Source organism: Mizuhopecten yessoensis, unplaced genomic scaffold (genome assembly GCF_002113885.1).
Source record: "Mizuhopecten yessoensis strain PY_sf001 unplaced genomic scaffold, ASM211388v2 scaffold11109, whole genome shotgun sequence".
Lineage (NCBI taxonomy): Eukaryota > Metazoa > Mollusca > Bivalvia > Pectinida > Pectinidae > Mizuhopecten > Mizuhopecten yessoensis.
The window spans coordinates 828753-856526 of NW_018408884.1; the positions used below are offsets into that span (position 1 = coordinate 828753).

A 27774-nucleotide genomic window follows, 5' to 3' on the forward strand; every position below is an offset into this window, starting at 1 on the left:
AGGGATGCTTCCAGTCAAATATGGTTGATATCCATGTTTTAGTTCCAAAGAAGAAGTCGCTTAAAGCAATATAGCCAAATTGCCCGCTTTTTGCCCCGCCCCTCAGCCCCACCATTTGTACAATTTTGAATCCCCACCACCTAGGGATACTTCCAGTCAAATTTATTTAAATTCCAATCAGTGGTTAAGAAGAAGAAGTCGTTTAAAGAAATTGTTGACGGACGACGGACGCCACGGTTTGGCATAAGCTCACTTTGATCCTTCGGACCCGGTGAGCTAATAAAAATCATAATTCATGCTTGGAAAACATCTCACTATGCCCTTATACATTTCGACCAAACTGGACATTAACTCGGCGGAAGAAGACATATCGACAAATGATGACTACAATCACTACCAGGAAGAAGTTTGCCGTCATGGCCCTAATTCGGACACTGGTAGGTAACAAGCTTTGTGAGGATTCAGACTTGAAAGATTCCACGCGAGGCAACAAAAATACACTGCCCATAAACTCGACAATGGCCTGGCCGAGGACCTGGGACACAGAACCGACCACTCTGACCACGTGAGAGATAGCTAAGAGTCCAGACACGGCCAGGAGTGCAATAAACACCAGCCCCGTCACTACCAAGGCCGTGGACAGCGGGAGGGAGGCCAGCTCCACACTGAATCTGTATACTGTGTTACACACCATTACCGCAATAAATACAACACTATGCAAAACGTAGGGTAGGTTCACTCCCATCCTGTTATACAGGTTTCTGGCTCTGTCGAATGGCTGCCACGGATCCTGACCTAATCTGTCCATATTAGGGAGTCGTAAGGTCGCTGGGTTTAACTGCGGGAGTTTATGATACGAGTCCTTACGGAATTTGTTCTCCATGACCTGCCGTTTCTTATAGAGTGCAGAATACCAGGTCTTCAGGTCTCCGGCAAGGTCTTCAACAGAACAAGTTAAATATCTGGTAACATTCTTATATCAGTAAGATCATTATTGCATGTTGATATATAAACACAACTCTGACAGTGGCGGTATGGTAGGGATTATATGTTCACTGGTGATGTATCAATAATCTATAGATATTATTATTCCTTATAGATTTTACAGCGTGTCTGATTGGTTTAAACACATCACATGACAGGATTATAAAACATTGAGTCTCCCTCACGCGATAAATTTTCCCTGTCGAGTATCCCTTCTCGGAACCCATCGGACGAGTTGTCTCTCTTTGTTAGACTCTCAAATGCCCGATGTGTTCCGGACGACACCACAAACATCAAATATGGCTGCGAACGGGATTCCACCTCCCAACAGCTGAAGAACTTGAAGGGCTATTATTGTTGTTTAATTTGATGTAAAATCAAAACACTGACAGTGATAGGTATTTGTAGTATATATATGCTACCAGACCCAATGAAATAAAGGCGAACAGGTACCACCACAGTGACAACACAGGGGCTCGTTACATTGCCTAATGTTGATGTATTTTTGTCATATGTATATAACACAGACTCCACAGATGGGATTTCGGAATAATAAAACAGTTATTGCCCTGGTGTAAGGTGACCTGAAGAGTTGTTCCCCCTCGATAAATCATGTTTCCCGAGGGCGAATTTGATGCCAGAACAAAGGCTTTCTACTTCATTATCCCCAAAAGTCTTATGTTTACATAACAATAGACGGTTATTCTCCCACATTCTACGTTGGATTACAGTCAAAACTGACAATGACTTACAGATATCAAAGACTTTTTTAAGTATGGCATGAATTAACCAAAAATATGCAGAGAGAAAAACTTTTGCAAAAGTTTTAAATTCATGAAGACATCTCCTAAAGAATCGATGTAATAATTGATCTCTTGCAAAAAAAAATTATAATTCATCGTATGCTGAAACTTTTTGCTAAACATGGGACACAATTAGAAACCACTTTCCAAGAACACAACATGTTTTTCCGGACACAAAAAAACAGTCACCAAGACACTTCGAGACAACCCTATTTACTCCCCAATGATATTTTGAGATAACCCTATTTACTCCCCAATGATATTTTGAGATAACCCTATTTAATCCCAAATGATATCTTGAGACAACCCCACTATACTCACCATCTTCACCATGACACTTTGAGATGACCCTATTTACTCCCCAAATGACATCTTGAGAAAACCCCACTATGCTCACCATCTTCACCATGACACTTGGCGATGACTCGCCTACACAGAGGACAAGGTGTGTTGACTGGTGTGGCTCGGGCCAAGCGCCGCAGACACGGGTCACAGAAAACATGGTCACAGGGACTTGTTCTCATTGGATAACAGTAGAGGTCAAGACACACTGGACAGGTGTGTTCCTCAGGATAAACTGGGTCAACATCATTATTCTAAAAATAGATTAAATTGAAAATTATTTCATACGTGTTTGTTATCAAGTGTGTATAATTAAGGGTGCTAAGTCACATGACTAATACATCAACAAGTGTGTATGTCAGATTAACATTTGTGTTCTGCTTTGTGATTGGACAGTGCATCAAACAGCATCCCTTTCCATCATACCACTCCCTTGGATGTTACAGCACCTACACAGCAGCACCCACCACAGACCATTTTATACCTGGATTATTGGAGTTGCGTGTGAAAGAAAATAATCCTTTGAAAATTCATAATAAAAAGAATTTGTTGGAAACACCAGCATGCAGTTGGAAGACTGAGGCATAAGCCACTCTGTCGTTTATACTTTGGTTTGTTGTTCGTCTTAGTAACAGCTATGGTCACTTAAGGAATGCCAGGTTATGATATTTGAACTTAGTCTACATCTTTTGCTTTTATGTTGAGAACTTTACCTAACACGAACATATTGCAGCCTCCCAAAACCCACTCGCATACACTACACGCATGCATCTCGCACACATGGGGTGGCCGTCCTTAAACGACCATAGTTATTGATAGGACGTTAAACAATACTAAACCAAACCAAACCTTACAAACTTTGATGCTAATTAGTATGTAGTGAAAATAAGATTTGAGTATTTCTTTAGAAAAGACAGGTTGTATTTGTTGTTGTTTACTGTTTGGTTACCGCACCGACCACTTAGTAGGTTCCTCAGTCAGAACATTATTACAGTAACAGCTGATTTGACAACTCTGATATATACCTGATCATGATCAGCAGGTGAAGTGTCGGCCTTTGTTATCCCCCGTTTACGTCCACTCCTTTGTTTGGAACGTCTTGGAGCATCAGGATGCCTGTGTTCATCGCCTAGTAAATCTCTGCGACTCAGAGTCAGTCTCTCAGGCTGTTCAGCATTACTGGGACATCCATCATCAGAAACATCCCGGTGTCCTTGGTATACAGGTAAAGCATTAAGACTTGGACCCGACTCTGAGTAGCCTTCAGTATTTGTAGCTACTCCTTCATCAGACAGCGTCCTTATTTCTACAATGTAAGATTTATTTTTGGTTGAATATCAAAACAATGATGTCAAACATGACCATAAATTAGTCATGAAAATGCCACCTGTTGTCCTATTTGCCACACATGCAATCATACAGGACCACATAGCAGTCATACAGGACCAAACGGCAGTCATGTGGGACTAAACGGCAGTCATACAGGACCACACAGCAGTCATGTGAGATGACACGGCAGCCATACAGGACCACACAGCAGTCATGCAGAACCACACAGTGGTCATGGGGGACCACACAGTGGTCATGCTGAACCTAAAGGCAGTCATACAGGACCACACAGCAGTCATACAGGACCACACAGCAGTCATACAGGAACACAGCAGTCATATAGGACCACACAGCAGTCATACAGAACCACACCGCAGTCATACAGGACCACACGGCAGTCATACAGGACCACACAGTAGTCATACAGGAACACACAGCAGTCATACCGAACAACACGGCAGTCATACAGGACCACACAGCAGTCATGCAGGACCACACAGTAGTCATACAGGACCACACAGCAGTCATACAGAACCACACGGCAGTCATACATGACCACACGGCAGTCATACAGGTCCACACGGTGGTCATACAGGACCACAACGTGGTCATACAGGACCACACGGCAGTCATACAGGAACACACGGAGGTCATACAGGACCACAGACCAGTCATAGAGGACCACACAGCAGTCATACAGGACCACACAGCAGTCAAACAGGAACACAGCAGTCATATAGGACCACACAGCAGTCATACAGAACCACACCGCAGTCATACAGAACCACACGGCAGTCATACATGACCACACGGCAGTCATACAGGACCACACGGAGCTCATACAGGACCACACGACGGTCATACAGGACCACACGGCGGTCATACAGGACCACAAGGTGGTCATACAGGACCACACAGCAGTCATACAGAACCACACAGCAGTCATACAGGACCACACAGCCGTCATACAGGACCACACAGCAGTCATACAGGCCCACACAGCAGTCATACAGGAACACAGCAGTCATCTAGGACCACACAGCAGTCATACAGCACCACACGGCAGTCATACAGGACCACACAGCAGTCATGCAGGACCACACAGCAGTCATACAGGACCACACCGCAGTCATACAGGACCACACGGCAGTCATACAGGAACACACGGAGGTCATACAGGACCACAGACCAGTCATACAGGACCAAACAGCAGTCATACAGGACCACACAACAGTCATACAGGACCACCCAGCAGTCATACAGGACCACACGGCAGTCATACAGGACCACACAGCAGTCATACAGGAACACACACAAGTCATACAAGAACACACAGCAGTCATACCGGAACACACAGCAGTCATACAGGAACACACAGCAGTCATACAGCACAACACGGCAGTCATACAGATCTACAGACCAGTCATACAGGACTACACGGCAGCCATACGGGCCCACACAACAGTCATACAGGAACACACAGCAGTCATACAGGAACACACAGCAGTCATACAGAAACACACAACAGTCATACAGGAACACACAGCAGTCATACAGGACCACACGGCAGTCATACAGGAACACACGGAGGTCATACAGGACCACAGACCAGTCATACAGGACCACACAGCAGTCATACAGGACCACACAACAGTCATACAGGACCACCCAGCAGTCATACAGGACCTCACACAAGTCATACAGGACCATACAGCAGTCATACAGGACAACATGGCAGTCATACAGGACCACACGGTGGTCATACAGGACCTCAAGGTGGTCAATCAAGACCACACGGCAGTCATACAGGACCACACGGCGTTCATACAGGACCACACGACGGTCATACAGGACCACACGGCGGTCATACAGGACCACACGGCAGTCATACAGGACCACACGGCAGTCATACAACACCACACAGCAGTCATATAGGACCACACGGCAGTCATACAGGACCAAACGGCAGTCATACAGAACCACACGGCAGTCATACATGACCACACGGCAGTCATACAGGACCACACGGTGGTCATACAGGACCACAACGTGGTCATACAGGACCACACGGCAGTCATACAGAACTACAGACCAGTCATACAGGACCACACAGCAGTCATACAGCACAACATGGTAGTCATACGTATACAGGAACACAAAGCATTCATACAGGACCACACAATAGTCATACATGAACACACAGCAGTCATACAGCACAACACGGCAGTCATACAGGACCACACAGCAGTCATACAGGACCACACAGTAGTCATACAGGAACACACAGCAGTCATACCGGAACACACAGCAGTCATACAGGAACACAAAGCAGTCATACAGGAACACACAGCAGTCATACAGGAACACACCGCAGTCATACAGGACCACACGGCAGTCATACAGGACCACACGGAGGTCATACAGGAACATACAGCAGTCATACAGGACCACATGGCAGTCATACAGGACCACACGGTGGTCATACAGGACCACAAGGCGGTCATACAGGACCACACAGCAGTCATACAGGACCACACGGCGGTCATACAGGACCACACGGCGGTCATACAGGACCACACGGCAGTCATACAGGACCACACGGTGGTCATTGGGGGACAAAGCTAAATGCGTTTGGGTCAGGGGTCTCCATGTTTAATCATGTTATGATCATTTACAGTACTTAAGGACTTAAAGAGCGAATCCTTTATTATGCAATAATTATGCAAACCTGTCATAATCAAGTGTTTTTAAAAATACTAACCCCTACTTCCATATTTAACAGACGACAGACAGACAACACAAGGTGGTACCAGGTCAGCTCATCTTTATCCTTTAGACCAGGTGAGCTCAAAATTAAACCTTAAAGAAAATGTTACCGTGTGATTCTTGCTGTTGATTTCCCGTCTGCTGCGGATTATCTCCCTTTGAACAGTTCTCCTTTACACTTTTCTTTACGTCTTTTCTATTTCCATCGCACTGATCTATTACAAACGTCAGATGAATATCTGATTCTGAAGTGCTCTGTTTTTGTATTTCTTTACCCACAAACGACCTAGTTCTTTCTGGTGAACTATAACTACCATCAACCAGTGACCTCTGTCCACTCTCAACCAGTGACCTCTGTCTTCTATCAAGGTCAGCGGCTCTGAACAACCTTTCAGCACCTGGTGTGAGTGTACTGTCAAATGACCTTGCACCTGTCATTTCAGAACTAGGTAAGAAGGAAGCAGAGTCATTGTCCTGCATTCTGGTGAGGTCCGGGTCAAAGGTCACAGCTGAACTGGTATCAACTGGTACCATTTTAGGGCCAAACGGTATAGAAATATCCAGACTTGAGATCTCTTCAGGTTTACCTGACACATCTCTGTTTTTCTCTGCCTCATTATTTGGGTTAACAGAAATATCTCTAGCAGTGATCTTACTTTGCCTGCGTCTCAAGATTTCCTGTGTGGCAGAGGCTGTACTGACTTGATCAATACGACACTGTAGTATGTGGATAGGTGGCACTGTAAACTTTCCACACGCACATTTCACTGTCTTTGTGAAATCAAATGATCCCAGACGACCTTCACATTTTGGACAGAGTAATTTCCCTTTGGTCCACATGGCCTGAAAAACAAAAAGTATTAATTTTTGCATTAAATTATCCAGTTATGATTGTCTCTGTAAAAAAAAATTATATATATATTTTGTAAATTCAATTTTAAAGTGCATCCAAGTACCTCAAAAACATGCTTAGTAACTAGGGACATCAAACATGAGTACAAGTTACCTAGCTTACTCAGCACTCCTTTCTCATTTCTTTATAATATCTACTCAGCATTTAACCCTTTCACCCCTGTAGACCATAATGGACTCATTCAGATCAATGCATGGTAGAGTCTACTAAAATTACACAGGGGTGAAAGGGTTAATACTTTTTAAGTGCAAACGTGCCGTGCCGTGCACTATTTTTATTATTTTAAATAGTGTTCATGTAACTTAAGTAGATTCTACCATGCATTGATCTGGATGAGTCCATTATGGTCTACAGTGGTGAAAGGGTTAATTAATGGATTATCTCCCTTAGACATCCAATCATCTTATAATACTCCTTCCTCTGCTGTTTGTGATACATGTAGTACAAATGTTTATTGTCTACAGTGTCTAGTTATTTTGAGATATTGACTAGTAGTAGGGGCCTGGACAATACTGTACAGCAGGTTTCCACAGATGATACATATGTATATGAGGTTTCATTTCAATTTGTCCTACAAGATGATAGTTACTTAAAATATTGTGAATTCAAGCATGTCTAGCCAGGTCTGTCCTTTACTATATAAGTATATGTACACTGTACACAAATATTTTTCTCACTGTTTCAATGTTGTTCAGTATCCATTCTGGGGCAGAGTCAACCGTGACATACCACACCGTCTCCATAGAAACATCCTGACAGGAAACAGAAGGCAGTACTGCAGATCCATCTACAGAAAGATACATTACAAACAATTATATATACACAATGTATTATTAATATATAAAGTCTAAAAAAATGTTCATCTTTTTCAAATCTTACTTTTTATTAGAAGTACAAACTTTTGAATAGCATGGGCCTATTGATGATCAATGCCAAATTTACTCGAAATCCCTTCAACAGTTCTTAAAGAGTAGTTTTAAAAAATAAAACTTTTATTTGATTTTTTTGGAGCCCGTTCCTCCTTTGTCAAGTGATGCTCTGGCAAAATTAGGTCAAAACCCCTTCTCTGTAGGGAGAGAGCATCCTCGATATCCAGGGGTTATGCTCACTTACGCTCTCTGCACCCCTTGATTATGTCGTAGCAGAATTGAAGGCATAAAGACAATTGTTTGATTGGTCTCAGGTAAAAATAAACTAACCAATCGCTAGGCTGATACATGTCCTTTGAAGATTACAAAGGGGCAACGCCCAACTTCAAAGTCAGTCAATTTTTACTGTTACGCGACTACAGGATTCTTTTGATGTACATCGAACTAGTCTTCTTGTCTTATCCACAAGGTGGTGCATGCTGAACCTTCAATTTTTCTCTGACATATTCCTTGGGTGCAGAGAGCGTTAGTCAGCATAATCCCTGTATATTGAGGATGGGGAAAGAGGTGTTGTAAGTGGAGAGCACACCCTTCAGTTAAACAATACTGAATTCCATTGGCCTTGGAATGATCTTTGCATACAACTGATGGACATCTAACAATATATATGACATAAGGACATCTGGCTATTTAGTCTGGGCAAACAAAAAGAAACTCTATGCATAAATTGTCCCATGTAGTTTTATTTATAACCGATATATCTAACCAACCATACATTTACAATGCAAACTTAACCTTCAATTTCATTAATGGATCTATCAGCCAAACCTATTTATTAACCCTTACACTGAAGAATCCCTGTAAAGACAGACAGACAGACATTCTTTATTTCCTCGTAGGTCGAGATTATTACAGAACAAAATACATTCAAAATGTACACTTACACTATTGCTTGCATTTCATGAATTGTTTTGTCATTATTCATAAGGCATTTAATAAGTCATCCATTTCATTGAACATTGTTTTCAGCGTTCTTGATGTGTTTATCATCAAATATTCCCAGATATCATCATTAAGACGAATGATGCTTCGATCACCAAGAAGGAAAATACTTGGTTAATTATCATCTAAGTTTGAAAACACAATGTAATCGTTAATGTTTACTGATGTTTTTGGGGTTGAATGTTCTACTATACGTTAACATGTACAAAATGTCTTTACACTACACAAAGTTTACATTATTTATAATTTTAATAAAATACCAAAGGAAAACAAATTAATAAATTAATAAGACATTTCAAATGTATATGTTCCATAATAAGAAAAACTTGATCAGGAAAGTTATTGTCTAAAAATGAATTTTGCAGGAGGGGGTCAGTAAAATGGCTAAGAGATAAGGAGTCTGAATGCCTGCAGTTTCATCATTGTATGTGTTATATTTACATTTCTGTTGTACAGACTCTAAATACTGTCATGTAAGCATAACACCTGAAGAACTTGTATTTGTTAATATCGAAAATGGTTCTAGTAAGTCTTTCAACCAGTTAACATAAGCTCGATCAGACCAATCATTGTGTAACCTCAAATTCAATCTTTGCCAGAAGTTCCCTAATAGTTTCTAAGTGACCCTAAATATATAATTTATCTTAATTACCAGATTTTTAAACTGACTTATTTCTCTTACCAGATAAAGTATTCTGTTGTCCATGTACTGTCACTACACATTGAGAATCAAACACGCGCTCCCTGCACTTTCGGCATCGATACAAGCGGGTTGCAGCAGCCATGTATGGAACTTCAGACCTAAAAACGTTTATTTTATAATGTAAAACATGTAGATAATAAAAAAACACAGCTTAGAGATTAGGCAGAACATGAGACTAATAGAATCTCTCACCCGGGCCCTAGGGGGTGAGATTGGGGAATCTCAATCCGAGGGGGAAGATTTTTATGTTGCCAAACATGAGGCTTTGCTGAGTGTTTGGCAACATAAGAATCTTTCCCCCAGGGTTGAGATTCACCTATCTTACCAACAAGGGGGTGAATGATTCTTTTTCTCTTACCCTGTTCTCCCAATGTGTATCATATACATTTTTGTACACAATGTAATGATAACGTTACATGCTAAACTTAGGGTTGACGCTGATGGATTGTTGACGTGACGTCATTGTATTGTTGAAGTGACGTCATACCATTGTTATGAATAGGGGAATCCCCCCCTGTCTCAACCCTAGGGTAAGACAAGGAAATCTCACACCAGTAAAAGTGTGGATACACCTGTCCAGGGTAAGAGAACATGTCATTACTAACTTTAAATCCAGAGATTTATATTGATTTAGATCGTTATCAATCTCTGAATTAGATAGCTATAGAGTTCTCACAGAATTACACACCAACAGGTACTTCAGGTTAGACTTTATTATCTGGAACTCTTGACTGGTTCTGGAGGTAGACACATGGACTAAACTAGCACGCTGGCAACAGCATCTCAGCAAATCAATTGAAGTGGGCAAACCACAGCATCAACTTTAAACTGACCCAGAGTTTCTACATTCCTGACCATTAACTTGAATAATAACGACCCTGACTTCAAGGAGACAACCAGAACTCCTACATTTACTAGTGTGATGATGGGAAGGAAGAAGTGAAATGAATATTTGAGTTCGTGACCCGGGGCCCGTGACTGTCTAGCTGGAGGCTCAACAGATGAGCTGAAGGTAAATTCCCTTTAGACGATCTAATAATGTGATTTGGACTCTATTTCAATTACTCATTCTTTACAAATTAAGTATTTTAACATATAGTCTTTATTCACAGGTACTAGCCTCGTCTGTCAATACACCCATAATATAATATTACAGTTGTGTAATAGGACGGATTTAACAACGTCCAATTTACTTAATGTTCGTGGACCTGAGGTTCCGTGTTGACTGACTGTACCCTGAAAATATGACTAGAACTCCAAAATATTAACCAATATCAATTTATTAACAGACAACAAATAGAACAATTACATTACATGGCTAGAGTAGCAAATACTTACAGCTATATTTGAGAAAACGTATGCTGCTGCAGTAGTCTACATAGAATTAAAACCTCCCAACCGTCCCACTGTGCTAAATATTCCCAAATTACAGATTCATAAATAGGAGTGTTATAGGGCTACGGGGCCATATGTCTAAATACCTACACATGCTGAACAGCAGAGGCGACCCGGCAGACAACTTGTTGTCTCTGTGCCAGAGTCAGTTGAACTGGGAAATGCACGTGCTTTTATAGGCAAAATACATAACCCGAGCGATTACCGGCTCCACTAAGGTTAGAGCCACACGTTATCACCTAAAACGAAAGTGGTCCAAGACCTGTACTCGTATGTAAACAGAAGGGGTACAGTCTCCAAAACCAGACATAATAAATAATAAGTAGTAATGACGATAAAATCCCTTAATCCCGATGGTCAAAGAAGGATTTTAAAGGTTTTACCTCTATTTCTCCTATTGGGCCCAACCCTTCTGCTCCCTGGAAGACCACACCCACTGCTTATACAAAATTGAGTCCCCTTGGCCCAAGGATGCTTCATACCAAATTTCGACAAAACCCTGTCATTCCTAAAGAAGAAAACAGATTTTGAAGCTTTACCTCTATTACCCCTATTGGGCCCCTCCCTTCTGCCCCCAGGGAGGCCACACTCGCTGTTTAAACAAAATTGAGTCCCTTTTGCCCAAGGATGCTCCAGACTGAATAAGGATAAAATCCCTTAATCCCTATGGTAGAAGAAGGATTATAAAGGTTTTACCTCAATTTCCCTTATTGAGCCCCGCCCCTCAGATCCCAGGAAGGCCACACCCACTGTTTATACAAAATTGGTTTCCCTTTACCCAAGGATGTTCCACACGAAATATGGAACAAATTCTTTCATTCCTACAGAAGAAGGATTTTAATGAATAATTTGCTATGTTTCCCCTATTTGGCCCCGCCCCTCAAGCCCCTGGGGGGCCAGACCCACAGTTTATAAAAAATTGGATACCCTTCATCCAACGATGCTTCAGACCAAATATGGAACAAATCCTTTCATTCCTACAGAAGAAGAAGTATTTTGAAGAATAATTTGCTATGTTTCCCCTATTGGGCCCCGCCCCTCAGGCCCCTGGGGGGCCAGACCCACAGTTTATAAAAAATTGGATACCCTTCATCCAACGATGCTTCAGACCAAATATGGAACAAATCCTTTCATTCCTACAAAAGAAGAAGGATTTTAAATAATTTGCTATATTTCTCCTATTGGGCCCCGCCCCCCAGCCCCCAGGGGGGCCAGACCCATCGTTCATACACAATTGGTTTCCCTTTACCCAAGGATGTTCCACACCAAATATGGAACAAATCCTTTCATTCCTACAGAAGGAGAAGGATTTTAAAGAAGAAATTGCTATATTTCCCCTATTGGACCCCGCCCCTCAGGCCCCTGGTGGGCCAGACCCACCATTTATACAAAATTGAGTCTTCTCCCCCTCAAGGATGCTCCACACCAAATTTTGTTAAAATCCGCTCAGTGATTCATGACTAGTAGCGTAAAGTTGACGGACGACGCAAGATGACGGACGACGCGGTATGGCATAATAAGCTCACCATGGTCCTTCGGACCAGGTGAGCTAAAAACCACTCCTGCCACAGGTGACAGACGAGGCTAGTACCTGTGCTTTATTCAATGCCTTTACTCAATGTCCCTAACTATATACATCAGATGTTAAGTTTCTTTCTTACCTAACGTAACATCTGATCATCCAGTGTAATCTTGTGTCTCGAAATATGGTCAAATCGGCCCAGCGTACCAACGGACGACTCAAGCAAAGTATTACACAGCACGTGACTTCAGATCATTGGTGCGGCCACCATCATTCAGTGTCTTTACCAACAGACTGCAACATGAAAAAGAGATTGTTTTTTGACATGACAACAGTGTCATTTTAGTTTATTTCTATTTCTCAACACGACTCTATATTGTTGTGGGGCAGTGAGCAACAAGAAAGCTAAATATGACGCAATTATCACGAAAGTTGAAAAACGTGTAACGAGCTTTGCGTTCAAATTATTTCCTTTATGATTCTTTCTTGTAAACGTTGTCATATGACGAAGAGAGGAATATGTCTTGAAACATTACTCACGTTTGTTCCGTTTACAACTTGTTTACGAAACGTTGACAGAAACGAAAGTAACCTTGATTTTCAAGCACCTCCGCGAATCCGAGTGGCGAGACTAAATGTCCAAATAATGGAGTCAACATCAACTATCCGGAAAAATCACGGTATACCTTAGCTCAAGTTTAATTTACAAGATTCCATGTGTAGGTTCCAATTTTGTGATGTGAAATGGAATTTCCTTGGTCCAGAAAAAAAACCCACCATGAACGGCACTATATCAGTAGGCTCTCTTATTTAATGAGCTTTTTATCAGAATTTATATCCAAAAGGATTTATTAATAAACGGACACACACAAAAAAAACAATAACATTGGCGTAGCATACATGAATGCTTGTATGTTCAAGCATACACTTAACTTTTCAAGATTTTTTTTTTTTAATTAGATTTTTTTTTTGATGATTATTATGGACCCGACCGTATCAATCATAAACAAGAGGCCCAGGGGCCTTAATAGCTCACCTGGTATTTTATTTTCAATTTAAAACCTGCTGAGTACCATACAGGTTTATCAAAGGAGACAAGAAACAAAGTTGCAAGAAGAACTACACATAAATCTGTTTTGGTGGGAAAGACACCAAGAACATGAGTTTCCATGTTATGTCCCAATTTCCATTTATAAATATTAAATTCCTTTTGCCCAAAGATTCTCTATAACAAATTTGGTCAAAATCCCTTCATCGGATAAAAGGAGAAGGATCTTTAATGTTTTCCTCTATTTCCCCTAATGGGCCCCACCCATCTGCCCCAAAGAAGGGGGCCCACACACCTCAGTTTATACAAAATTGATTCTTTTGTCTTTTGACCCTTTGGGCAAGGTGAGCTAAAATTGAAAGAATTAAAAAAAAATCTTGAAAATTTTAGTAGCGCGCATTATGTTGTTTGCTTGCAAAGCTGTGTCATTCAAATAGATCATAAATACCATACAAAAGCAGTTCAATGCTTAAGTACTAACATTCTAGCATAAACAGTGACAAAAATACCGATAAATAAATATATAAAAAACGATAAGCTAAACAGACTTTTAACGTGCCATAAGTAAAACAATATTTCATAAATTGCTCAGCATAAATTTATTTCCAGATTGTTGATTTTGTCAAACCTTACTTGTAAAGGAAATACTAAAAAGTGAGTGTCAACTCGGAGATGAAGCTCTCATTTGTTGTCTGCATGCCGATAACGTAACACTATCAATATTTTTTATGCTTGTAAATCGCAAAGAAGCTCCGAATTTTTTTTACAGGTAGTGCGTGGGTTCAAAGTTTATAAAACCTTTTTAATAAAGGTCGTTTCAGTCGTTTTAATTAATTTTCAAAATTCAAAACTAAGTGAGTTATATAGAGCACTATAACTGAATATACATATTAACTCCTACCTGTCACATAGGTATGGTGCTGCAGCAGCATTTTTCCAAGATGCATCGAAGTGAAGAAACTGTCAGCAAACACGTGGTAACCACGGTCAAGCAGGGACGCCTCGCTCAGTAGGTTGTATACAACGTTACTGTCCTGTAGCTCGCCCCGTGGAGTTGGGTCGAATTCTCGGCCTCTGTATATGGACATTTGCAGAACGTACCCTGACGCTGACTCACAGAATATCCAAAACTTAATTCCGTACTTCGCGGCCTTGGAGGGAATGTACTGGCGCATCACACTATGGCCTTTTGTTCTCACCAAGGATTCATCAACACACAATTCCCTCCTCGGTATGATGACGCGCAGGAACTGTCTGTTGACGAAGTTAAGTAGAGGACGAAATCTGGCGGCAGGATGCTTAATTAAAAAATAAAATAAAAACCAGTAAATCTTTCTGAATATCTTTTACTCGAGAGACGTTGTTTTCGTTAATATTCACAACAGCAGGATGTATTTCTACAGCGACGTGACGTTACGTCATTTTATCTAGCACTTCTATCGGTAATATTTGTATATTTATCTGTTTCTTATAATTTTTACCGCGATGAGTGGCCAAATACATTTTTTTCGTCAAAATTGAAAATTGTGTCTATGTGAATGACGTCAAAGTATAACATGTATGCTAACTTGTTAGATGAAAAGTGATATCTCAATGACAGTGACACGGATAATAATATAATCAATTTAATTATCATAAACTTGTCCGTGATATGGGATGTTTTGCATGTGCGATACTGCTTATTGACAGTGCATAGTCGATATCGCGGACTGACCATATCCGCCCGGCATGCGCCATATTTATCCGTTACGCGCCTTATCGACCCGACATGCGCTATATATTTACCCGGCACGCGTCTTATCAACCCGACATGCGCCATATCCGTTAAACTTCCATCCCAATACTTTTCAGGAATATCATTAGACAGTGGGTGAAACAAACTAGTAGTGTACACACTGCGCATCCATCTGTTTTTGTTACGCCTTTCATTGCATTTTATTTTATTTTATAGAATGTGATGATATAAAAAATTGAATATAAATCTGCTGTGCGTTCTAGAAATAAATCAATTGTAGTAGTGTCATTATTTGTCATTATTACTTTCAAAATATTAACTTTACTTTTAACAAAAATATTACGTTAATTAAATATATTATTGAATAGATACTATAATGAATTAAACTTATATTTATACGCGAGTACTTACATTATTTGCTTTTGGCTCTAGTGCCCGCTACCTCTTTTAATTCCTATGCTGGCTAGGTAAAGATATAGGTGTACAAATGTTCGCTGTGCTCGCTCTGGCAGCTCTGTTCAAAGTGACCAGTGCACCAGGCCCCAACAGCAACTATAACTTCAAGGTACCAGTGTTGTTTGGAACCAACGTTCTGTCGGTATTGTTGGAAGGTTGTCGAAGCAGGAATGGACCGAAGTTCTTGCAGAAGGGATTAGATACTCCATGGTTTTTAGCATTTCGCTGTATGACATTGAGGGATCGGGATTTGGTGAGAAATCGCAACAGCATTGGCCTCGTCAAGAATGCAGGAAACATGGATTGCGTCCTTAGACCGAACTCTACTATCACCCTGAAGGGATATGTAGACCAGCGGAGCGCCTATCCAACTACCTGTGCTATCATGCAGCCCACGGAACGATCCAAGCTGTCCAAAGATATTGATGTTACACCTACAGTGTTTTCATATGACTGCGACAGTACACATCCATTGGACGTTCAACTATCCAATCTGACAACACATACGTTTATCATTCCTCCCAAGGCAATTTTATGTGAGATACAGCCAGTGATTGTCCAGGAACTTCCTACTGTTGATGGAGAGGTGGGAATACCGAAGTCATTTATGGATAAGATAGACTTTACCAATTCAGCTGTTACGGAGGAGGAACTACAGCTAGGAACGAAACTCATAAAGGGATACGAGGATATATTTTCACACGGAGATACTGACCTCGGGTGTACTAATCTCGTGAAACATCGAATCGATTTGACGGATCCAGTTGCTTTTAAACAACGCCATAGGAGGATACCACCTTCTATGTATGACGAAGTGAAGACTCATCTTCAGCAACTTTTGTCTGCGGGAGTCATCAAACCATCATACAGTCCCTGGTCATCGAACATTGTTCTGGTGAGGAAGAAAGATGGATCATTGAGGATGTGTGTGGATTTCCGACAGCTAAATCAACGCACCATTCGGGATGCATACGCGTTACCACGAGTAGAGGACATCCTGGATTGTTTAGCTGGATCACACTACTTTACTGTGCTGGATTTAAAGTCGGGTTATCATCAGGTTGAGCTAGAGGAAGAACATAAGGAGCGAACTGCATTTACCGTCGGCCCACTGGGGTTTTATGAGTTCACGAGGATGCCTTTTGGACTTACGAACGCTCCTGCGACATTTCAGCGCCTGATGGAGAGATGCATGGGAGACCTACACTTAGCTATCTGCCTGATATATCTTGATGATTTAATCATCTTTTCGCGAACGTATGAGGAGCATCTGGAACGACTAGGAAAGGTTTTTCAGAGACTCAGAGACAACGGTTTGAAGCTTGCGCCTAAGAAATGCCAGTTCTTTATGAACAGAGTTGCCTATGTTGGACACATCGTCACACCGGAAGGCATTGAGGCAGATCCCAAGAAGATTGAGAAGGTACGAGACTGGCCGACACCGTCTAATCCTGAAGAACTACGTCAATTCCTAGGTTTTGCTGGTTACTACAGGAAGTTTGTAAAGGATTTTTCAAAGATTGCGAGACCTTTAACTGACCTGTTACCACCGACCAGAGTAAAGAAGAACAAAGGAAGGGCAAAGACTAAGATAAATGGCGTTAAGTGGACATGGGCATCGGAGCATGATACAGCGTTCAACGGCCTGAAGGAAGCGTTATGCAATCCTCCTGTGCTTGGATATGCTAACTACAGTCAGCCGTTTGAGCTTCACACCGATGCAAGTACCTTAGGACTAGGAGCCGTTCTATATCAAGAGCAAGATGGACAGTTACGACCTATTTGCTACGCCAGTCGAGGATTGAGCAAGTCGGAGAGGAATTACCCGGCTCATAAACTGGAATTCCTGGCGTTAAAATGGGCAGTTACCGAAAAGTTCCATGACCATCTATATGGACAGACGTTCACCGTTTTAACGGACAACAACCCGCTGACCTACGTTTTGTCGAAAGCAAAGCTTGACGCGACGGGGCATAGGTGGTTGTCCGCTCTAGCGGCATACAACTTCGATATTAAGTATCGACCAGGACGGAACAACGCGGACGCAGACGCTTTGTCACGGCTTCCGGGATGTAACATATCATCAGAATCTGTCCAAGCCGTCTGTAAAGGAGCAACGTTTTGTAAAGGTTCATTGGTGGAAAGCTTGAGCCTATCAACAGAGGTATTGGATATGCTTGACGTTGATGACGAACATGGTTTCCAAACCATGACACCCCACCAGTGGCGAACTCTTCAGACGGAGGACGATGTTATAGGGGAATGGCTACCCATCATTAGGAGGAATCTGAAGCCAACACGGAAGAGGTTTTCAGCTATACCAGAAAACGCAACCCTTAACAGATGCTGGGATAGCTGGAAACTGAAACGTGGTGTGCTATATAGACGGGTATCTGATGGTGAGACCGATGTGGACCAACTTGTACTTCCGGTTGCCATGCGAGAGAAGGTCCTGACGTCATTACACAATGACATTGGCCATCCTGGAAGGGATAGGACGTTATCTCTGCTGAGAGATAGATTCTTTTGGCCTGGTATGACCAAAGATGTGGAAACGTGGTTGAAGGAATGCCAGAGATGTCTACTCAGGAAATCGTCGACTAGCATTAGGGCTCCGTTAGTCAACATTGTTACCACCCAACCTATGGAGTTGGTATGCATGGACTTCTTGAAACTAGAGGCGTCTAAAGGGGGGTTTCAAGATGTTTTAGTAATCACCGACCATTTTACGAGGTATGCCAAAGCCATTCCAACTCGGAGTCAGTCGGCTAAAGCAACAGCGGAGGCTTTGCAGGGATTTATTGAACATTACGGAATTCCGCGGAGATTACATTCCGACCAAGGAGCTAACTTCGAGGGGAAAGTAATAGAAAGTTTGTGCGAAACATTTCATATTACTAAATCGAGAACGACACCATACCATCCTAGCGGAAATGGAATGTGCGAACGTTTCAACAGAACCCTGATCGACATGTTAGGCACATTGGAACCGCATCAAAAGAAAGACTGGAAGAGCTTTGTGGGTTCGCTCACATATGCGTACAACTGTACACGGCATAAGACAACGGGTTATTCGCCATTTCAGCTGATGTTTGGACGACAGCCACGATTGCCCGTTGATCTATTGTGTGGAGTAAACGAGGAAATTACCCCAACTAGCATGCCGGATTATGTCAAAAACATGAGGAACCGGATGTCACATTCGTTCAGCTTAGCGAGTAAGAAGGCTCGGGAATCGCAGAGTCGTCAGAAGGCAGGCTACGATCTACGTAGTAGAGAAGCCGTTTTGGAACCGGGTGACCGCGTTCTTGTTAAGGTACTTGCCTTTGAGGGACGTCACAAGCTAGCGGATCGCTGGGAGCCTGACGTATACATCGTACAGAGTCAACCCAACATTGACATTCCGGTATACACCATACTTCGAGAGAGTGGTGAAGGAAAGAGTAGAACTCTTCACAGAAACCATCTACTTCCAATTGGAACTATACCGGTGGAAGTGGATACGGTACCCATTGCACATCCACCTCGGCCGGTACCTCGTGTTAGGAGGTCGAGGATGGATAGTGGTCCGCATCATCGGAAGTCTGTGGCTGAGCCTGTTGTATCACCGCCTGTAAGTGACAGCAACGAGAGCTCGGATGAGGAATTTGTGGGTATGAACGTTCCTACTAACGTTCAACGGCCTCCCACACAGGACAAGGTGCAGCCGAGCAAGGACATGACACCCGTACCTGGACCTCAGATCGACTTCAGTGATGAGGAGACATCGGAATCGGAACCGGAGGATGAACCTGCAGCTGCAGTACAGGGGAATACTACTTCGCCTGATCCGGAGATTCCAATACCCCGACGATCGACAAGGAACAAACGACCGCCTAATTGGATGACATCAGGCGAGTTTGTTTGTTCACAACAACCTGCTGGAGCGGAATGGAAGATGAAAGCCATGTTTCTGATGGACATAACATCTACAGCATCCTTCGGAGATATGCCAGCATCAGCCCAACAGGCATTGTTAAATATTTTAACTGGTTGAGTATGTGTGCCATTTTACGTAACGTTATTTGAACGTTAATATGCATTTGTATATGTAGTATGTATGTGTAAATGGAAACCCCATGGAAGATGAGGACATCTTTCATTTAAGCGGGGGAATACCTGATGAATTGGGGAGTTAATATATATTTTTTTGTTTTTTCCTCAGTTGCAGATTTTATATTTGAATTGTGTGTAAATATTTTGCATGGACTTTTGTTATATTGTTTTATGTTTTATTTACATTATTTCCTGATCATGTAGATGAGGACATCTTCCATCTAAGGAGGGGATAATGTAGTAGTGTCATTATTTGTCATTATTACTTTTAATATATTTGTGGTATTTAGCTATACGCGTTCGTATGTAACGGAAATCAGCCTTCCGTGTAATTTTGTACGTCACGCATTGCGGCAAAACTTTTAGCGCGCGCGCGGAAATAGCACGCGTAAATGCGAGTAAGGTACTGAGCGGATGTGATGTAATGTGTTGTAAACCTGTTTGTCCAGTACGTATTGTCTATGTATAGAATACCTAGTATTGAATGTAGGGTAATTTACCTGGTGCACTGGTCACTTTGAACAGAGCGGCCAGAGCGAGCACAGCGAACATTTGTACACCTATATCTTTACCTAGCCAGCATAGGAATTAAAAGAGGTAGCGGGCACTAGAGCCAAAAGCAAATAATGTAAGTACTCGCGTATAAATATAAGTTTAATTCATTATAGTATCTATTCAATAATATATTTAATTAACGTAATATTTTTGTTAAAAGTAAAGTTAATATTTTGAAAGTCTTTGTAAATTTAGAAATCGGGCGTGGTCAATTTAGTAGACAAGTGATTTCGAAGAAGCAAGTTTTTAATATATATTGTTTCCTTTTATAGCTTACATTGAACGAGTAAGACTGAGGACTCGGCGGACTTTGTCCGAGAAAACCCTCTTCACATTGAAGAGGTGGGTATTTTAATATATTTGTAATTATGCTGTATTTCTATATAATATATAGATTGAATGTAACAGTTGTAATACGTATTCCATTATTGTAACTTATGTAACTGGCTACGGCCAGGTAGTTGTTTGACATGTCTTAGCTTATGTGATTGTATAAATGTTATATGTGTAGTAATATGATGTATTTCATGTTACAGGGTTTTTACTTACGTAATAAATGAACTGAGAAAAGAACCCAGGAGTTGTCGTATATCCACGATAAAAGACGACTATTACACAATTAATTTTGTATGCCGAGATGGAATGATAGTGTGACTATTTTGTTCAAAGAGGAGCGCATGGAGGGCATTTTATTCGAGTCATACTTTACATGTACAGTAAGCGCATGACTTCTTCAATTAAGAGAGTAGGGTATGCATGTGTTATAAGTACTGTGCTGCACTGAAAGGGCACACATACGCACGCGGACCTACTCACATTGAGTAAACATTCTTTGTATAAAACAGATCACAATGTGTACCAATGCATAGTCTATAATTTACCTAGACGACACTGTACTAACCTCTCTTCCAACCATGCGTCGGAAATCTGCGATATGTAGAAATTTCAAAATATTTTGAAAAACCAAGATGAACGTTGACTTGGTAGTCTTGAATTCCAGTATTCGGGAATCAAATGGAATTGAAGGCTTTCTTACAATGGACATGTTGTAAAATATTGAAAGAAATGCTTTCAATTCCGACAAGATAATTTTTTTCCAGGAACGCGCCCTTGCATTATGTCCCAAATTATTCTGGTTTGTCTGCAGATGGTGGTGTGCATACCTAAAATGTCAAAGATACTTCAGTAACTTGTCTAACACCTAACATCCAGGGAAGACAACATCATGCAATACTTATCAATAAAACAGATATACCGATAGTTTTTTCAGGGGTCATACACATTTATCAGGTAATAACGAAACTGTTGATAAAATGATAAAATGTAAAATATAAAAATAAAAGAATATTTTAAACAAGAAATGCTTTCAGTCATTTTCAAAGGCTTTTTCAAGTCATATATATAATTCAAGGGTTTTTCAAGACCTGTGCGACCACTGTGTTTAAAACAGAATTGGGTTCCTGAACTCAAACTATTTCATGATTTATGAAGATTGAAAAGTTTATGTAAACTATTACCTGTTGGTGTGCCGAATTATTTCCTTCATCAGTGTCTCTGGAAAAAGAATCATGAAATATGAAAATGGCCGAGAATCCCCGGGAGGCATATGAAGAGGCCTAGGAGCTTCGTAAAAGCCAGGACCCCTGTCGGGTTCAGGTGGAAACATCCGCATCCATGGAACGGCCATTACTACAGGTGCTTTGCAAAACAATAATGACGTCACTTTGACTAAAGATGACGTCAAAATTACGTACCTTTTACATCATCATTTTTCGCGTTGAAAGACGTCATGAAACCCAACGTCATAATTTTGTATGGCAATCAAGATGAGGTGGCATATGATATAGAAACATTCAACAAAATAAACAACAAACTCTATTTATATAGAATCGGCCCCATCGGCCCCCTGGCACTCTGAAACCTTTGTAATCGGCCCCATCGGCCCCCTGGCTCTCTGAGACCTATGTAATCGGCCCCCTGGCTCTCTGAGACCTATGTAATCGGCCCCATCGGCCCCCTGGCACTCTGAGATACATGTTATTGGCCCCCTGGCACTGAAAAGTATAAATTAATATAATTGATTGACATGTACTGGTATATAACTTATACTAATAAAAATCTGACACAACATAAATAATGGAATGTAAATAGGATTTAAGTCAAATGTATAATGATTTTGAATAATTCAATTGACAAATTTAACAAGTTTTATTTAAATTAATTGCTACTTGCAGAAGAGGGCTGGTGGTTGGGCCAATCCCTAGCGACCAAACCCTCAGACTGCATATAAAGTAACAATATAGTTAATAACAGTGTTTATGATGATATTTGAATTAAGAAGTAATAGAGTATATCGCTGATGTCTCCCTATTACCCTTTCACAAAATCACATTTTTGTTCCGATCTAAAATTTGATGTCAAATGTTGTTTGACCAGAAATTTGAATCTGTGTAAGTTCTTGGTTGCCTTAATATTATCTGGTAATGCATTCCAGTCCTTTATTGCATTGTAAGAGAAAGATGTGGACTCTACCCCACTTATATTATGTATATTAAAGTTGTATTGACTTGATCTTGTACACCTCTTGTTGTTCCTTTCAAAACTTTCTTTCATATAAGCTGGACATTTTTCATGAAAAAAAATAAAACCGTGGTTTAATCTCAGTTGAGACACTCTATTACTTACATTCAACATATATAATTTTTCCAGTTCTGTAAAAGTTATTCTTTTCCTGCAATCTAAATCCAAAATAAAACGATCAACCTTGTTTTGTGTAACTTGAAGTTTGTGTTAAAGATTTTTGGAGATACCCTCGTACCAAGATGAGCAAGCATAGTCAAACTGACATTGGATAAGTGCCGAGCAGAGTGTTTTTCTTGATGACAGAGATAGACTTTTTCTGGTTATTACACTGAAAGAGTGTTATAATCTTGTCACCAAATACACAGGTGTATCGAACCACAATTATAGTTATATCTTATAACCCAAAACACAGATATATCTACCTTAGGAACAGGTATCACATTACTGAACAAGCATACATTTTAGACAATACACGCCAGGTATGTAAATGCTACGATTTATAAACACAACCTCCACTGACCTACTTTACTATCGATTTCTTTATTATCACTGTATGTCTGTCGGTAACCTCGCTCAACACGGAAGTTATTTAGTCTGTACAACAGCAGGTCTAAACAGGTAGATCTACGCATTGCTGCAGTGATGGGCGTATCCAGAGCAGAAATTTGTTTATGTTACTAACTAGTCAGCAGCATTGTCAAATTCAGCCGAACTTTTGACTTGAAGTTTTGATCAAACTTTTACAATGTCAGCAGGAAAGTGACAGATTTATCAGCAAAGCTAGAGGGAAGTTAATCATGTGATTGTGAATCCCAGGGCTGGAAAACCATAGACAATGTAAGTGAACCTTCTGAAGTGTGGAACGGTAAACCTGGATTCATCATCACAGTAACCCTGTGACATCAGTGATCGTGAGGTAGTTATTCTACAGTGTTTTTACATTGCTATAAGTTTAACAAACATATACTACTGGATGTGACAGTTATAAGTCAAGTTTTCATTTCTTTACATAACAAACTCTTATTTGTGAGTGTTTACTGATAACAATATATTTATACAAGAACAACAAACATCTTCAAGGCTTCAACAAATATTTCAGATTTTCATCATAATGGCAACCCCTAAAAGCCAATTTCCACTCCGTATTAAAGGTCAAACGACCTGTATTCACCACAAGGGGAGACAATTGGATTTTTACTGTGAAAAGTGTCAGGAACCGGTTTGTCCAAAATGCCTTTCTTCTATTCACAAAACTCATACAGTGTGTGAGCTAAGTGAAATCATTCCCCAGAAAGAACCAGACATCAAAAACTTTATAGACAGAACAGAAAAAAATGACCTTGTACGAATTGGAAAATACATCACCACAACTGATACGCTCCTTAAAGACAACGCCAGTACTTTTGAGAAGCTGTCACAAAAGTTAAAAATGCAAACAGATAAATTAAAACAAGAGCTGGACATGCTTACAGCACAGACACTCTCTCTTTACCACAAAATGGAAGAGGATAATACCACGCTGATAAATAAATACAAACAGGACCTGGAGATGTACGAGAAACAACTCAAATCACAAATTCAAGAATGCAAAGCAGCTCTCCAGCGTGGTTCACACATACAGATTTATGATACATTTTGTGAGATCCATTCTCCTACACACAGTCTCCCTGTAACACCTATCCTGGGTACTGCCAACTTCACTTCAAATGAAAAACCTCAAGATCACTTAAAAAAAGCCTTGGGAAAAGTTATCACCTCAGGTCAAGGTCAAACTTTAACTGACCAGGATCGGTCAGTCTGCGGACAACCCTCTACACAACAACAACAGTCAGGAACAAAAGTGAAGAAAGCAGTGACAACATACAAACTACTGCCACAGACCAAGGTAGTGGAGGAGTGGAAGTCTCCACGTTACATTTATTCTATATGTCCCACCACTGATGGTCAGGTGTGGACCACGGCCAGTGACACATTAACTCTCCTGGACAGGAAGGGTAAAGTAATACAGGAGGTCAAACACAATGTCTACATCAATGACATCAGTCTGTCACCCACCACACACACACTGTGGGTCTGTGATGATAAAAATAACATCATGGAGCTGGTATCAGGACGACTGACACACAGATTCAGTACCAAGGAGGAACCCAGGTGTATATGTGTTACAGCCAGTAACCATGTCATTGTAGGGATGTACAGACACATCTCCAAATTTACCACAGATGGTAAAATGGTGTGTACTACTATGGCTAAAGGGACTGGGAAACCATTAGTGTGTTCACCACGCAGGATCTCAGAGTGTCCTGTCACTCACAATGTGGCAGTCGTTGATTTCAGAGATGGTGGTGATGGAAACAAACATGTTGTTGTGATGGACACTGATTTCAAGGAGCTGTTTGTGTATAGAGGTGACATCCCCAGTACATATAAACCAACACCACAAACAGAAGGTAGACCATTTAACCCCAGTGGTGGTGTGGTGTATGACTGTGTGGGGAACCTGATCATAGGGGACAGTATCAACCACAGGGTCCTACTCATCAGTGGAGGTGGTGAGTTCCTCAGGGTCATACACACAGACACAGACTGTGCAGTGGCTGTAGGTATAGACAGGGAGGATGTCCTGTGGGCAGTGTTTGGGTCATGGCTTGTTAGCACAGTCAAACTACTACAGTACAGCAGTGTGTGACACCTGTAACCAAACAACTAGTATATCTAGTTATCATGACAATGACATGGGAATCAGAGACAAAGGAAACTTATCATGATTACAAATCAACTAACGATGTGTGACATTCACAGGAATATAAGTAAAATGTCTAGACTACAAGATTGTATGACACTCACAGGATTATAAGTAAAATGTCTAGACTACAGATCGTGAGACATTCACAGGATTATAAGTAAAATGTCTAGACTACAGATTAAGACATTCACAGGATTATAAGTAAAATGTCTAGACTGCAGATTGTGTTACATTCACAGGATTATAAGTAAAATGTCTAGACTACAGATTATGAGACATTTACAGGATTATAAGTAAAATTCTAGACTACAGATTGTGTTACATTCACAGGATTATAAGTAAAATGTCTAGACTACAGATTATGAGACATTCACAGGATTATAAGTAAAAGGTCTAGACTCCAGGATGCAAATAATTATCGATTAGGCTCCGTTTTCCATTGAACAGGTAACAAAACAATTGTTTCTTGCATTATCAATCAACAGTCAAAACTATAGGGTATTAGGACAAACCCAAATAAATGTTTCTCTGAGGCCAAACCAAACATTTTGAGTCGTACAATCACTCACATTTTGATTATAGGGAAGTAATATTGGAGGCACGGTAGTCCAGTGGTTGGACGCCGGGCTCATGACCGAAGGGTTGCGGGTTCGCGCCACGGCACGGCAATGTGTTGTATCTTAATAAATTGAAGGAAAATCACAGAATAATTATTAAGGAAAAAAGGAAAAGGGACCTTAAAATATTTTGGCAAGGTGGCAAATAAATGGAGTGGCATTATATCTAGGTTTTACTGTACATAACTTCTGGAGACAATACATATATACAGGGTCCTACTCATCAGTGGAGGTGGTGAGTTCCTCAGGGTCATACACACAGACACAGTATATATATATATAATTATTCAATTGTTTGGTGGGTTGTAATTAGGGTGGAATTATTTTCTCTGTGTTATACGGCGCCAAAAGGGGGCGTGATGGTCTGAGATTTACACATGCAAATCCCTATCGCGTCATTTACAATGTAAGTGACACAGTTAGCGGCAGGCAGACGTGAAATTTAATTTTTACTTAAAGAAATCGGGGCTGTTTTTTGGTTAAAGTGGAATTCAAATAATCATATTAATTTTGTATTTGATATCCTGTTATGAGAAATCAGGGATGTGGGGAGTAATCTGGATCAATTTTAAAGTAAATCTAATGATTAAATACAATCCTTTGTAGGTGCCTACATGCTTTATGTCCATAACACGTATTGTTGTGTCTGAAAATGATTAGTTTGTTTAATAAATCAGTCGCAGTGCCTCTTTGTCAGTGAAATACATTTCTGTATATTGTGTTGTTTATCCTGTTGGATAATTAAATAGAGAAGTATCGAGAGCTGAACCCTTGGATTACAAAGACACAAGGGTTTTGAAGATGGAAGTCACAACGCAGCAAAGCAGACCATCTACAGAAATCCTCTGCATTATGATCATTTATAAACTACCCTGTCATTACACTGAGAAAACAAAAATGATTTCCAGGAAGTATGTACCAGGCTCGGGAAAGATCAGAATATTTGATATGATTAATTCTTGAAATTGGACAACGGATACGAATTGTCAACAAAAGGCCCAGAGGGCCTGTATCACTCACCTGAATATAGATTTAAAGGTTATACCTCTATTTCTCCTATCGGGCCCCACCCCTCTTCATCTAGGAGGGCCACACCCACAGTTTATACAAAATTGAGTCACCTTGGCCCAAGGATGCTCGACTAAATTAGAATAAAATCCCTTAATCCCTATGGTAAAGAGATTTTAAAGGTTTTACCTTTATTTCGCCTATTGGGCCCTGCCCTTCTGCCCCCTGGGGGACCACACCCACTGCTTATACAAAATTGAGTCCCCTTGGCCTAAGGATACTTCAGACTAAATAAGGATAAAA

At 40.8% G+C, this 27774-nt stretch overlaps 2 protein-coding genes across 4 annotated transcripts; one reads left to right on the plus strand and one right to left on the minus strand.

The window, feature by feature from the left end:
- Positions 1-219: 219 nt before the first annotated feature.
- LOC110465947 lies at positions 220-27329 on the minus strand. 3 transcript variants are annotated; one of them, XM_021522157.1, is made up of 11 exons: positions 26416-27329; positions 22035-22071; positions 21419-21680; positions 14578-14974; positions 12768-12922; positions 9691-9809; positions 7815-7924; positions 6335-7067; positions 3155-3435; positions 2185-2383; positions 220-939 (listed from the first exon to the last, which is right to left on the minus strand). In XM_021522157.1, the coding sequence occupies exons 5-11, from the start codon at positions 12785-12787 to the stop codon at positions 323-325; spliced, it is 2079 nt and encodes a 692-aa protein (XP_021377832.1). In that variant the 5' UTR covers positions 12788-12922; positions 14578-14974; positions 21419-21680; positions 22035-22071; positions 26416-27329; the 3' UTR covers positions 220-322. The 3 variants fall into 3 exon arrangements, with proteins under 3 accessions (XP_021377832.1, XP_021377833.1, XP_021377831.1); XM_021522158.1 differs by lacking the exons at positions 14578-14974; positions 21419-21680; positions 22035-22071; XM_021522156.1 differs by lacking the exons at positions 14578-14974; positions 21419-21680; positions 22035-22071; positions 26416-27329 and adding an exon at positions 13169-13683.
- LOC110465948 lies at positions 22081-25960 on the plus strand. Its single transcript, XM_021522159.1, has one exon. The coding sequence runs from the start codon at positions 24212-24214 to the stop codon at positions 25787-25789; it is 1578 nt and encodes a 525-aa protein (XP_021377834.1). The 5' UTR covers positions 22081-24211; the 3' UTR covers positions 25790-25960.
- Positions 27330-27774: the final 445 nt, after the last annotated feature.